This window comes from Drosophila virilis, chromosome 4, assembly GCF_030788295.1.
Source record: "Drosophila virilis strain 15010-1051.87 chromosome 4, Dvir_AGI_RSII-ME, whole genome shotgun sequence".
NCBI classification, from domain to species: Eukaryota; Metazoa; Arthropoda; class Insecta; order Diptera; family Drosophilidae; genus Drosophila; species Drosophila virilis.
Window position 1 is genome coordinate 27,832,096 of NC_091546.1, and position 15,588 is coordinate 27,847,683.

Here is a 15,588-nt window from a genome sequence, read left to right on the forward strand (position 1 = left end):
GTTTTGCGCATATGCTAAATCATAAAGCAGTTGAGGTGCCACTGAACTAATTTGAATCGGTTAATAAACATCGTTTTTTGAGAACTGCATGTGTAGTTTACAGTTAATGAAAATGAAACCGTTTCCAATTGGGCAACAGAAACAAACTACACAGTGAAAAGGTTTGTGTCGCTGCTATGCGTTACAGTTTGATGGCCATTATTGGTGCCCTTATGGAAGTATTTAATAAATGCAACAAGTGGTTAATATACATATAATTCTCATAAATTCTTTATTAAGTCGACTTTTAAAATGTTTTGGTTTGGTTTTTGTGTTTTCTTTTTTCGTTTGCGTTCTCGGACATTTTAATTAGTTTACTTTTCTATGCAAATACCAATCCATAATTATTATAGTTAATAAATTTTCGTTATTGTTATTATAATTATCGTTTTGCCTGGCCAGCAAAAATGATGTGAACTGAATTCCCATCGTTTCGTATAATTAATATTCATTTATTTGTTGATTAAATACCGTTTCCTTTTGCATTTGATTTATATTATTAAATTCTATAATTTGCTTTGCATAGCGTTTTTTTTTTTTCATACGATCTTAACCGATTCGCGCCTCGTTCGATTTTTTAATGTTTTGTTTCTTTTTATAAATTTAATTTTTAATTTTCGTAGTGTTTATTTTTACATGCACATTTATAGTTGCAAAAAACATTAATGGCTATTTTGTATTTAAATATTTTATTTCGTATTTCGTATGCGTATTAAAATTTAAACAAATTAGAAAAAAAATAATCAAAAATTCAACAGTGCTACAGATAAAAAATGTCAAAGAAAAGTCCGCTTTAAGAAATTATTGGAAAAAGAAACTAATAAGCTAAAAGTTAAATTTAAATATTTAATAGGAAATACACTCATTCGATTTGTTTTTTTTTTCTTTTTTTTTTATATATATATTTTTTAAATACACATATACCAACGTCTATGCCATGCCTTTGCCTTATATTTTTTATACACATATTTAATTGTTTTTATTTAATTTTTAGCTTATTTTTTTTTTTTGTAATAATTTCTGAAAGTATCACCCTGTGTTTTCTCTTAGTTTCCCATATATTTAAATAATGTCTTTTCCTTTTTTTTTGTCGTGTTTGTTGCCTTAAAATGTGTGTGTTTTTTCTCTCTTCTGATACGCCTTAAAATTTACAACAATACCTCAACTTAATTACATACAATATTATATTTACTTTTAATGTTTTATTTTTTAACAAATCGCGCACTTCGAACTGGGCCGGAAATTGCAGCTCCGCGTAGAGCATTAAAATTTTAATAATCATCTTTCTCTAAAATCTCAACAAAAACTTGAACGCAATGCGAGTCTGTGTATGTGTGTGTGTGTGTGTGTGTGTGTGTGTGTGTTTTTTATATTTTTGGGTGTGCTGGGTGTGGCTATTGTAGTTTTACTTTTAGTAGACACTGTAGTAAGTTAATTTGTTGCTGATTTCTTATTTATTTGTTTTTGTTTTTTTTTTTGTTTTAATTAAAATCCGTTTAATTATTTTTTAGTTCAAGCGCTCGCAATAATTGGATGAAGTTGGAAGCAGTTTCTTGATAAAAGTGAGTTAATACTTAATTTAAGTTGGACAAGCTTGGGACATAATATTTATGGGATGTTTGCTGCGAACTATTGAACTAGAAAATAATAAACTGATTTGCTGCTTTGATAATTGCAATATTTACTGATTGGATTTTGGTATTTTGTTGGTATTTTCTTCGGTATTTTGTTCTCAAATACCGTTAATAATATTTTGTAATATGCTGTACGTAGTTTGGAGGAAAAAACACTTAAAATGCTTGTTAAAACGAACTTTTTGACTATTTTCTGTTTTCGGTTTTTTTTTTGCTTTTTTTCTTCTATGCTTTGACTATTTTTTCTTTCTAATTTGCTTAGTTGCTGTGTGTTGTTGTTGTTGTTGTTGTTGCTGTTGTTGCTGCTGCTTTTGCTGTGTGTAATTCAATTTAAATTTAAATTTAAATAGGAACAACCCGCGCGCGCGCTACGCGTCGCTTGGGTCTAGAAAGAGTGCCCCAATACCCGCCACCGCCACCGACACCACGAGCGCTTACCCTTGCCACGCCTACTGCTGCTGAACGAGCAACTGCTCCACCTGGTCAGCGGTGCGCAGCAGAAAAGCAGCACTCTCCCGGTACGCCGAGATGACCTGTCGGGCGGCGGTCACCTCGTTGGGGCTCAGCTTGTGTGGAAGAATGGGCGGCACACGGGAGCAGTTGCCGTCGCCGGATGCGGCAAGCAACTGTTGCTGCTGCTGTTGTTGCTGTTGTTGCTGCTGTTGTTGCTGCTGCTGTTGCTGTTGCTGCTGTTGTTGTTGTTGCTGTTGCTGCTGTAGCTGCTGCAGCTGCTGTGTGGCGGTGACCAGCGCATTGTTGTTGCTGGCATTGCTCAGCGTTGCCAAATTGGCGGCACTCAGCTGCGCGCTGACTGTGTTGCTGTTGTTGTTGTTGCTGTTGCCGCCGGCGAGGCCGCTGCCAGCGCTCAGCGACGTTGGTTTCATGGAGAGATCGGTGGGCGTAACTGCAAGAGGAAGGAAACAAGACATTAGCGAGAGTTTTTATTTAAATTAAATACCACTGAAAATGATGATAATAACTCAATGACACTTGCTTAAAATCGGATAGTTCCTGGATTAGAGTGAGGCACTAATTGCATTAGCTGTCGAATTGTGAACACATTTTAAAGCTATCTGTGCCTTTAAACTTTAGAACATTTTTTTTACCGGCTAGCTTGTGGCTATCGGTTTTCTGAAAGCCGAGCTTTAAGCTTTTGCCCACAGTTTTAAGGTTTTAGCCTAATATTTTTAGATTAAAGCTCAACATATAACTGACTGCTGAAGTTTTCAACTCGTTTTCAGTTTATTTTGTAGTCTTTTTTCCAATTGCTTTGCTTTTTATCAAGGCATTTTGATTATTTTTAAAGTTTGCTCAGAGCTTTCAAATGCTTTGCTGAGCTTTCTGCTGCACTCAAAGTATTTTGCATTAAGTTTCGATTATTTTTAGCTGCTTTCAGAACTCATTGATTCTATCGAATTGGCTTAAGAAGCTTAGTGAAGCTTTCCAAGCATGTTGATGCCAGCTTTAATGTTCTTCTAGAAGCTTACGGCAAAAAAAGGTCGTTAAATATTTTTTAATTAAATAACTATCTCATTTAAGTCAAGCACAATAATTTTATGTCGAAGCTTTGTTGCTTTTAGTGCTCTGTTTTAACTCAATCCCATATTTGAACGCTGCTTTAAGCTGGTGTCATTGCAAATAATGCCACACTATAGTACACAGATGTTTTCTTACCATTACCCAGGCCGGCGACGCCCGGAAAATAGCCGGGATAGCTGGGCGCACGTCCGGCTGCCACAGCCGCTGCCGCAGCAGCTGCCACAAAAGGCGAGGCCGCCGTTGGCGAGCTAAAGTCCGTGGTATAGGGACTGCTGGAGGGCAGGCCGGTGCCATTCGATGCCCCAGCGCCGTTGGCCAGCGCCAAGCCCGTCACACTGGCGCCCCCGACGCTGGCATTCGAGCTGAGTGCCAGCGGTGAGCTACGCGCCGAGCTCATGCCACCAGTGCCGCCACCGCCGCCTGCTGCACCACTGGCGCTGTTGCCGCCAGCACTGCCAGCGCCGGCAATGTTGGCCGCCCCGCCGAACGCTGCGTCCGCGTGCTCCGAGTTGGGCGTGGAGCGTGCAAAGCCCACGGCGCTCACAAATGGCACGCTGCTCAATCCAGCCGCATCGGCTGCTGTGCAGGTGACGGTGGCGGCATTGCTTGCGGACGTGCTGCTGGTGCCGGCAACAGCTGCTGCAGCCGCTGCAGCTGCAACAACGCTGCCCGGCGCCGGCACCGCATGGGTAATTGGCTCTAGGCCAATGCGCATACGCTTCGCGTTCATCGATTCGTTCTCACAAGCTATGGCCAGGATTTGCTCCGCCTGCACGGAGGTCAAGTGAGCGGGCGTCGGTCGAGTCTGCAAGGAAGTCAAAAAATAAAAATCAGAGCTTGAGATCCAGGAAGAAGGGCAAAACTGGCGGAGAATGTGACTTATGCAAGTTAAACCATGCTTCAGAATTTATTTAGTCTATATAGCTATATGTATTGATACAGATATAGATTTATAGATAACTCTGTCCAGTACTCACCGTATTCTCCCAGCCGTCTCGTGTTTTCTTGTTGCGACGGCACGACTTGAGATAGGTGCGAATACGTTTGCGGGAACGATCGCTGAACTCGGGAAATTGTCGGGCGCACGAATCGATGATCGCTTGGATCTTTTCTTTTGGCTGTTTGGAGATGGGTATGATGCGGTCCAGATTCTCGTCCACAAACAAACGCACGAACATCTGCAAGGCAAGGGGAGAATGTCGTGAGCCACAGACAATTCAAGGAATTTTTGGCCATTTTTGGCGGCTTCATTGGCAACGTTCGCTTTACATTCGACTCTCTCTCTCTCTCTTTCTCTCTCTTTCTCTATCTTACTCTCGCACATTACTCACATTGAAGGCCTTGAGGCGCTCAGGATCGTGTGTGGTGGCCAGTTTCTCGTCCAGTTTGTCATCGGAATCATCTTCGGAAACCTCATCCTCCTCTTTCTGCCCCGACGAGTTTGTCTCATCCTGCGCCTCCATGGGCGAATGCGCATCCTGTCTGGGCACCGGCGACAGCGAGCTGTCCATTTTGCTGCTGGCCGCCGCCACCGCTGCGGCATTTTGGGCCAAAGCGTTCTGATACTGTGCCCAGAGGCCACCCACAACACTAAGATCGGGCCCCTCGGTGCCATTGCGCACCGCCGTCGAGTTCTGATAATTCCAGGCGAGCAGCATCAGCTTCAGTTTGTCCGCATCCTTCATGAGGCCCGCGTACGCCTCCGACTCGCTGGTCACACCTCCGCCCAGGCTGCTGGCAATGTCAACCAGTCCGCTGCCGGCGCCGGCAATGCCTCCACCACCGCCGCCGCCGCCTCCACCGCCAGCAACGCCGCCGCCCACACCAACTAGGCTGCTGGTGTCGGTGCTCGTGGCCGGTGTTGCTGGTATGGTTTCCTGTGGAAGGGAGCAGAAGATGAGGGTTAGTTGGGGTTAGGGCATGTTAGATGAGTACAAGTTCAATTTTGGGAACTTTCAATGACCGCACAAAGTTTTGGGACTGCGTTCGATATACCAAATCCCAATGATTAGTCGAGGTTTCGAGGCCAGACCCCAAGCTCGTTAGACCATTCAAAAGTATGCGCAAAAAGCGTCAAAGAAGCGAAGCCCCCGCCCTCCTTCCTCATAGACGCCCCCATTCCCTGCAGAGACACCCAACTTTGCTGGCCAAGAGCGGCAAAGTTTTTCCTGCCCAAGATGAAAGTCGAGCTCGGGTCTCTTTTTTATCCGACGGATTGGTTTTTTTCTTCTTGGTTCCCTCAATGCTTTCCTTTCATGCTATGCTGCAAATTAGTTGCCAGGATCTTGAGGGTGAGGGCGTGGTGTGTTTTGGGTGCGTTTTGGGTCTCGGACATTTGTGGCCAGCATTGCTCTAATGAAACATTTCGTTCAACTCCAAGACGTTGGCCCGCCTCAGCTGCTTCCTGCAGCATCCTTGCCTTCGGTTGTGGTTGCAGGACAGTGGTTGCCCGCTCGCCCGCTCGACTGCTTTTGGGGCCGGTTGGTTGAATGTTAGTCGAAGTTGAAGCATTGCACGAAAAAAAACAAACGAAAGCTCGAACGGGCGTAACAGGAACAGCAAATGAAAATGAAGTTTGAACACGGCGCCTAATTAACATTCATTTGTAGCTAGACTACCTGGCAAGTCAAAGAGTCTGATTATGCTTAGCATAAGGTGTGTTCTTTGAGTTAGAGCTTCTTCTTTTAGCTCAAAGTAGCTGTATAAGTCGAATATTCCATGGGAGGAATAATCATGAAAAGATTTACAAATCCTGCAGGCAAAGCCATGAGCTTGCTAAACATTTAACTCCCAAAGAATGCTTAATGGGTGCTCCTTAATGGAAGCTTTTGCTTTTTATAGGTAACTAGAAGAAATTACCCGGCCGAGGCCGCGCGAAACTAGCATGCCGGGCCACAAATATAAAAACAAAAAAATGCTGCCCATAAAATCTCCTCTGCAATGATGTTTTTTATAAGAATTTCCCAAATGAAAGCTATTGTAATTCAAAGACAAGCATAGATAAATGAGGAATAAGCTACAGTTCCTTTAAAAAAGGTTTTTTACTATTGAAAAAGAACTATTGAATTGTTCACGTAAGGCAGAGCAAACAAAAATTGTCAAGCAAACGAAAAGTGATGCAACTTACTTAGAGCAACAGCTCCCAAGTCAATTTTGTAATCAAGCCAAGAGAAACCCAAATGGCAATTTGGATCTTGTCCACTGTCAAACGAAAATAGCCAACAGAGTCGAAGAGATGCGCAACATGAGGCCAAACTGGCTCGACTTGGACTTAGGGGTTGAGGTTTTTTGGGTGCGTCGGAGGGTTTTGGGGTTAAGCTACGTATTCAATGCTAGCTGGCAATTTCTTTTAGTTCGAGTTACCCTTTGCTTGAGGCATTGAAGAAACGACCACATGAATAAGAAGAAAACGTACAAATTTTCCATTAATTAAAACGGTACAAGAAAAGCAACTGGGGAGCTAGGCTGGGCGGTGGGCTGGCTAGGGGAAGTGGGTGGACGAAGTCAATGGCCAGCCACCCGAAAGCAGGCCGGACTGCTGGCAGGCTTTGAGATGGGTGGTAAAATCTAGCAAAAGGAACCAAACGACTGACATTTTTGTGTAGTTGAGCAACTCCGTCGGGAGTCTTCGTTGAGCCCAGGCGCACAGCTTGGACTCAGTCAATATGTGTGTGTGCGTGTGCGTGTGTGTGTGTGCATGGGTTATGTGCAAGTTTTGGCTTAGGAGTTGGCTCAACTTTAGAGACTGGCATTGACTTAAGCTGCTGAGCTCATCCTAGGGCAACCTTGACTTTGGCAGGAGGACGCGATGTGCCAAGCAATTTGTTGTGAGCTGTCAGCCTACTCGGCGTATGAGTAACACCTGCAAGGGACACACACACACGCGCACACATAGACACCACACACACACACACACACACACACACACAGGTTAGACATAAATCCGAGCATTTATTTCCATTGCCACAAAATGCTCGAGAGTGGCAGCGAAGTCTCTTTTGAAGTTTTTGTTAGGTGGGCCAAGCTGTAGCCCTTTTATAGTAGCGCCTAAAAGTATGCTCACACACACACGCCTAACTGGTTGCTAAGTCTAACAACAGAAATATGCGGGCTGTGGCATCTTGCAAGAAAAGCAAAAGGCAAGAGGCTTCAATTGGCAAGTGGGTGGGGCTAGGGCGTGCTAAAATACAAGTTCAATGCAAAGGCGGTTAGTGAAGGGGGGAGGGGGGGGGGGGCGTATGACGGGGTTAAGTTTTGGGTGTGTGATGTTGTTGTTGTTATTGTCTGGTACGCCAAAAAGCAGTCTTTGAATACAACTACGCAGCACTACAATGCCGAAAAAGCCTCTAAGCACACGCATAATGAATTACCAACGACTCAAGTGTGTGTGTGTGTGTGTATGGGTGTGGGTGTAGGTGTGTGTGTGTGTGTGTGTGTTGGTGCCTGCCAACTGGCGATGACATATTTGTGCAGACGAGCTCAGGCTCTGCAACGAGGCGGAGCGCCTAAAAGGCAGCTAAGAAAATTTGCGTTTAACTCATAAGTGCGTGAAAGGGTTGCCAACCCCTAGACCAAGCCCCAACCCCTAGCTAAACTGAACTGAACTGAACTGAACTGAGCTGAGCGGTTGCCTCTGTGCGCTGTCAAGGAAATTGTAGTTTAAATGAAATGGAAGTTGCTTTTATCAACGACGCCGGCAGCAAAGGCGGCAGAGGGGTTCGGGGGTTGGGTGGCATGCCAAGGGTTGGGGTTAGTTGTGCATGTGTGAGCTTTCTTAGAAGTTGACTGACTGTGTGCGTGAACGTGTGTGTGTGTGTGTGTGTGTTTGTGTGGGTGGGTTGTCGTATATAAATTAAAATGCCTAAACATATGCATTAGTTTTTGTCTCAAGCTCAAGATACGTATTGCCATCTCAGTCTTGGGGAGCTGCAAAGTTTTTGTGGTTACGACATTGGTTTTTGGGCGAGGCACGGTTGGGGCTGACTGAGACTTTTGAGAGACAAGCAGGACGGGTTGTGGTGCGGCCCTGATGTCTGTCAGAGTCGGTCTAGCTCTTCAGCTGTGTGGGCTGGCAACTTAGTCTAATGAGAATTCGAAAACTTAACTACGCAATCGTGCCGAAGAAATTAAAAGAAATTGTGCAAGACAATATCGAACGATAAGTTAAGATACATACATATATATCTATCTATCTATGTATTTTTGTGTGCACAGTTACACTGCCTGAGACAGTTCGAGCTGAGTGTGCATTAAAATAAATATTTACTTTAGTTGCTTGAACAGCGACCAAAAAGCAAAGTATTTGCCTTACATTTTCCTCTGGTCTCGGAAATCAACTGCGTGGGAAATTTATGGGCCACGGTCGAGTGTTGAGTATTTTTTGCAGCAAATGAAGTGGGGAAATGGTAAGGGAAAAACTATGCGAAATATACTTTTCTATTGCGTTTAAAATAGTGTGTTTCAACAGAAAAAACAAGGCGAAAAAAGTTTGCAGAATTGGCTTAAAATACAACTATAAGAAATTCTACGAAATCTAGAGACCTCTTAGAAAATGTATACTACATAGGAATTATATAGAAGCGCCTCATGGTAACCTGTACTAAAAACAGAAATACTTTATTTTGCTTAAAAGTTATCGTAACCTTATTGGATATCGTAAGCAACATTTTAGTAATATTGAACTTTGTCAAGCCCCTGTAAGACCTGTGTAACGAGCTCTTTAGTTTTCAAAGGACCTCTATTTAACATATGTTAAGGTCTATGTTAAGCAAATTGGATTGGGATGCTAACGATCGCAACTTTGCATAGGTCTCTGCAAAGTGCGTAATATCCTGTTGTATCTTTAATCCTTTCGTAAAGTCTCCGCTTGGTTTCTCGTTTAGCCTCTTTACGATTTTCGAGAGTAGGTACTTCCTTTGATGCTTGTAAGTTCTTAATGTAAAGGTGACTCTGTTAAATTTTAATTGAATGTCTTTAAAGTCCGGCCCATAGAAGTTTTACTTCTTGTTGCCTCGGTTAATGTAAGCTACCTTTAAGAGGAAACTGTGATTAGTTGAGGTACAAACTACACTTAAACTATTATTAAAACAAATTGATTTGTTTAAATCACTTATTAACTTTAATAAAGCGCCTACTGTCCTATAGGACTCTCTTTCTTAGGCCCTCCTTTTGTTTAATTATTGTTTTGTTAGGATACTAATCCTAGTTTACTTTTGCTTAGGTTGACTTAACGCTACGTTGAGCTCTTTTTACATATTTTTGCCCTCAGTTAAGTTTCTTCACATTCTTTCAAGGGTCTACTTAGTGTTCAACCTTCCTTTGCATTATGTTAAACCACTGTTAAGTTTCACTCTCTTCACCTTCTGTTAGTTTACATATGTTAGTTCACATTTTACTTTCTGCTTAACCCCCATTTACATTATGTTAAGCCACTTTATTTGAAGTCATATGCTCAGATAAATGCACTCCAGCAGAAAGCTAACTATTTTTATATATTTTGGTCCATCAAATGGCCTTTTTGGTACTTCTTCTAAGGGCATCAATATGCACATAAATATTTGGCCAACAGCATTTCCATATGCATGTTTTCCATTTCAGTTTTCAGCACTGCGTCATTCGATGTGCAGCTCGAATGCAGCTTGACGCATGTAGCTGCAGTCTAAATGCATTATATGCATGTGCTATATAGAACTATTAAATATATAGTATATGTATATATATGTATATATAGATATGGTAAAACATGGCGCCCCCGTTGGCAATGGCCTCCAACAGGCATGTGAGACCCAAAACGCGAGTGTTGGTCAAAGCAATTACAAAAAAAATTTAAATTCAGCGTACTTTCAGACGATGTCGCCGGATGGACAAACGTTTTTCTAGCAGGTTGTCAAAAAAGAAAGCGCAAATAAATAAAAATAAGCAACTAGATTTGAAAAAATATATATATAGTAAATATATACAGATATGTGTAAAAAATCGGTCGGCGCAAGACGGGGCTGAGAACAGACACTGGGTGATGTCAAATTAGTTGCCAGTCATGTTTACAGCCATTAGCAAAGCGCTGGAAATAAAAATGGAGAGAGAGAGAGAGAGGGAGACAGAGAGCGCGAGTCCGAAAATGAGCGAGATAAATATATAGTGAGTTTCAGACGGTCAATGGTTCATGGAAAAAATGCATAGGATGAAACTACAAAGGGATTATGTGAGCTTTGGAAATATGAAAAGGTAAAAATTGTATATTTACATTGGTATTTAAAAGATAAGTACGCAAAGCAAATCGTAGCTGGAGTATATATCTGCTAATAAGTCTATATGTTGAAAACTGCATTATAGGTAAAACAAATAAATCATTTTAAAATGAAAACTACGTCTTTAAGCTAAATAAATATATAAAGGGTTTTAATTAGGACCATATTATGTTATAATTTATTCTCGATGAGAACAAATGACAGAAGAGTTCTTGGGATCTGAAATATTATATGAATACAGTAAATGTATAGAAAATTATAGAAGCTAACCTCACTGTGCATATACTATAATTTGTTACCTTGAAATTATGTTAAATACTTAACAACTTCCTTGACAAAATAGACATTTACCACACTCGCCCACTCAAATTAGCGAGTGAACTTTGCATGTGGCCGGAAAACCTTCGAGTCGAAACATAAAAATGCAATCCAATCCAGCCAAAAGCCCGTTAACCTATTCGAACCAAGTAGCCCCTAACCTAACCGCTAACTAAGCAAACCCCATGCTGTCTGGCCCGACCACATCATAAACTAATCAGCCAGACAAGGTGCGGTACACTGGCAGCACTGGAAGGCTAAATGCGCTGCAGGCGTTGCCGGACTGTGTCCGAAACGCCAAACAAGACCGGACAACAAAAACGTTGCATACTTTATGGTGCACGGCAAATAATATTCGCGTGCCGCATAAAAGCTGAAGCAGCTCCATCAGTTGAGCCCTCCAGCTCACTCCCCCATCCCCCGCCCACTCTATGGAGTTGTCGTTATTGTTGTTGTGCGATTGAGTGGCATGTAGCGTTAGTTACAGTGCCACCCAAAAGTGTGCTACGCTGAAACAATTACACGCCCGACGACGATTCAAGCTGCTCACGTGATGTGAGTAACTTTGGCGCGTTCGGTAAATAGAAAAATAAAAATTGAAAAAAATGATTACAGTTGTGGATGGGGGTGGCATACCCTTTTATATAAATATTTGCGTTTTTCCTTTTTCGGTTATTTTTTCTTTTTTTGTTTTCTGTAGCCTATGGACAGGCGTTCGGGTCAGAAATGGCAAACCAAAACATCATCAATGCTATCAAATGCAAAGCGAAGCGGGGTGGGGATTGGATGTGGGCAATGCGGTGTTGGGGGTAAGGGATGGCTGCACACACTAAGCCGCCGATGCCATTTTATGCTGCCTATTTGGGTTTTAGCGTCTACCCTATGCAAAGTGTGGCATAACTTTTTAAGTTGGCTTGTAAGCAAATTTATTTTATTATATTTTATATATATTTTTTTATAAATTATTTTCTTTTTGGAATCTAAATTATTGTTTTAGAATTCTTCGCCCATGTAATGGATGGATGGACTTTAAAAGTAGTTTTGGGTATAATAATTTGCATGCTAATCTGTATTTGAACCATTTTTTCTTTAAATTTATTTAAATTTTTTTCATTTATATACTATTTGAAATTAAGTTCAAGCAATGATTGACTTTTATATATTTTGCTTTTACTCTTTTATATAAATTTACATTTTTTAATATTTTCTTATCGTTGTTATATTAAAAAAAGTATATACTTTAAAGTTTTTCAATAGACTTGATATATTTTAACAATGTTTATTATAAGATTTTTAAAATATTCTTGTCAAATAATGTTTTTTTTTGTGGTTAATAATTGCGATCCACAAATAATTTTGAATCTTTCTCAAAACTTTGTGTATTCACATGAATAATTGTTATTCATATATGAAATGTGTGTGAATAAAACATAAAACATGTAAAATTCTTTAAAATAATGTGATATCTGTTGTTTTATTTTCATGTTTTTAAAAAGTTTTCATTTATTATTTAGAGCTTCTATTAGTTTTTAAGGGAATATAAGTAGTTCGCGGTACTTTGACTTTAACTCGTCTCTTGTTGATTTTCGCTGCAGCAGTTGCAGCATTTTTTGCCGCCAATTGTTGTTGCACTTTGTCCATTGCCCGCTTGGCGGCCAGCACAAAGCATAAAAATGGGAAACTACACACACACACACATGAACTCACAACTACACTCACAACTACACACCCGCTCACCCTGCTGGGGAGTGTGTACACAAACGCCAACGCTTTTTAGTTGCCTTGGACATTGCAACAAACAGCAGCAGAAAAGTTTCCCACTGCGTGGGCCATATATGCTTACAAAAAAGAAAGAAAACTGTATAATGGCGTATACGGGGCCAATATGCGTATTTCCAGTTGGCATGTACAGCCTGCAGACTGACATTTAGGTGCAAACTATGCATAAGATGAGGCTAAGCAATATTCATCTCTGTGGCAACAGGGAATATATCGAGAACCATTCATGATAAATATTACAGCTCAGCTTTGCTAGCGCTGTGGCAAAAGAATATATGCTATACCCCAGTAAACGTTGAAATATCTTGCAAATCTTCTGGATATACACTGTGTGTGCCGCTGCTTGTGCGTCGCTTAGCATTGAAATATAAATTTCTTTGGTGTTTGTTTTTTTTTCTCAAGCACGAGTGTCAGCCAAACACGCAATTATATAAAATAAAGGTCGCCAAATTATAACAAGTTAAAGGGCTCTAAACGGGAGCTCCCGACTTGGATATACCCTGAACATTCTTCGTTATATTTAACAGTAATAAAACAAATAAAAAACCAATCCCACGATAGGATGCGAACTTGTAATAGACAACGCTAGTTGCCACCAGCTCTGCTCAAGAGCCAGACCAAGAACTAATTGCTGCTAAAAAAAAACCAATTAAAATAGCAGCAACTCGCAATTTCAATGCTGTTAATAGAATTCAATAGAGATGCGCGTGAATGCGTGTATGCTCGCTGCCTCTGACACGTGGGCTGCCAATATATATATATATATATACAACCACACGTAGTAGTAGATCTCATTGTACTATAGAAAATTTGTTTTTCTCAAACAGTCAATTGCATTAAAATTGTGGCTTACAAATTTTGGTCAATACAAATTGGTTTATTTTCGTTATTTATAGCTATGTGGTGGTATCGGGTAGGTAGCGAGAGCTGAAAAATGAAAGATACTCAATATATACTTATATATACTATTCTAGAGGCTACATATTAAGTTTGGTGACTTTAGGGGACAGGATTTCGGTATCGATTATTAGCGATTACGTGGCAACGGGGCAAAGTGTCGATTATCGGAAACAAGCTCGTACTACGTGGGCACTAAAAACACCTTCGTTTCAAATCTCTAGCTCTTATAGATTCTGGATTATTGCGTACAGACATACGGAAGGACGGCCGATCACACTATTGATGCTGATCTAGAATATAGGTACTTTATAGAGCCGGAGTCACGGCTTTCTGCCTGTAACATACATTTGCATAAAAACAAGATACCCATTCGGGGTATAATAATAAAACGATCATTCAAAAATTCGTATAAAGCAGTTTTTTGAGGCTAAGACTTAGCTGAGTCGTGGTCACGGTATTAAATAAAGTAATTAAATAAATAAAACTTATTCTTTATACGTTTCAGTCGATTGCTTTGTGGCACACTTTAAAAACGACTTTAAAGATTTATATATATTAAAAAAATATATACACATTTAACCAATATTTTTTTTTAAATTTTGTGCATCCAGAAATTCAATTAAAAAGAATTTAATTAATTATTTAATTCACTTTCAAAACGAATAATTATATTTATAGTTTCTTAATAATTCTCTCTCTAAAGTTGAGCTTTATTCTCTTTTGTTTAATAAGCTCATGCAATTGCTCACCTTCATTAAAAGTACTCTTTGCTATTGTTGAGAGTATTTTCTATGGTACAGCTAGCAGACTCTTTTACGTTGAAAGCCTTTATAATAAGCTTGCCTCATAATAAAATCAAAGAATATTTCAACGCTTTTATGCGCATAAATACGCAACTTAATATGTTTCCTCCCCGGAGACATTATTAATATTTCAATCAAGTCAAATTTCGCGTCATGCATTACACACACTCACGACCCCCGGCAACCTCTCGCCTTGCTCTTTTATACATATGTGTGTGAACCGTTTCCCGTTCCAAAGCAGAAATTGAAACATAATATTGTTGGACATTGAGGCCCATTTCCTCAGTAACCGCAACAACTTTGCATGACTCCTCGCCCGGCCACTTAACCGCAGTTCGCAACACCTACCCCCCGCCCGCGTTCTCAGCCAACTGCCCGCTGCCCCTTAACCAGCTGTTGTCGAGAGGTGCGTAAATAAAAAACCAGAAGGAAGAAGTAGAGATGGGAAAAAAAGAACGCCTACAAGTATGTAAAGTTTTGTTGCCATATGTTCGGGGCCAAGCACCATGGACCAGTAACGGAGCTTGGCGACCAAAAAAGGAGAAAAAACAACAACAATAGGAGCAACAGGAACAACAACAACAACAGCAACAACAACAAAGCCAACAGCAACAGCGGCAAAAACCGGAGCAGACAGAGAGATCGGTCTGCGATTTAACGCACTTTTTGTACTTTTCATTTGTCAGCCGCGACTTTTTTGTTGTTGCTGCTGTTGCAGCAGTCTTTTTCATTTACAACAACAATAAGTAGAAGCAGCAGCAACTATGCGCGCCTATCGAGCATACACCATGCAACATAGGCCCACATTTGGCCGCTGTGCGTGTAAAAAAGAGAAAAAAACAGACACAAATGGCAATTGGTGCGCGCGTATTTTTAAGGCGGAGCTTTTTTGGTCCTTTTTTCGCGCTGGCCGCACGCACAACGCACTACGACTCTCTCACTGGGCAATGCCCGATGCCTGTGATGCCCCCTGAATGTGTGTGCGTGTTTAAAAATATTACGCATACGCCGCGTGCAACACAACAAAAAACCGAAGCGCACAAACCCGACTGCAGCCGACGGAGGGTTGGGCGCGGGGCGGCATTATTATCAATGAGGTAATGCAGCAAAAAAAAAGTACATATAAAATAAAATAAAACTCAAACCGAGTCGCATATACTCATTCCACACACACACACACACACACACACACCAACTGCATGCAAAAAGTAGGCGTGCGGGCAACTACAACAACAAAAGCAAATGGGATCAAAAAAACGTGGGAGTGCGGTGGGCATTCAGAGGGGCGCGCGGCCCGGACGCTGCATACAAGGAAATCTACTTACTCAT

The 15,588-nt window shown here is 41.1% G+C and overlaps 1 protein-coding gene across 1 annotated transcript in view; it reads right to left on the bottom strand.

Moving 5' to 3' along the window:
• Nucleotides 1-248: 248 nt before the first annotated feature.
• Nucleotides 249-15,588, bottom strand: part of LOC6634095 (uncharacterized) — a 35,758-nt gene continuing 20,418 nt past the window's right edge. Inside the window, exons 2-5 of the mRNA XM_032433139.2 lie at nt 4,544-5,089; nt 4,190-4,390; nt 3,348-4,017; nt 249-2,577 (exon numbers count right to left, since the gene is read on the bottom strand). Coding sequence (XP_032289030.2) covers nt 2,123-2,577; nt 3,348-4,017; nt 4,190-4,390; nt 4,544-5,089 — 1,872 coding nt within the window. The 3' untranslated portion in view covers nt 249-2,122. The remainder of the gene's footprint in view (nt 2,578-3,347; nt 4,018-4,189; nt 4,391-4,543; nt 5,090-15,588) is intronic.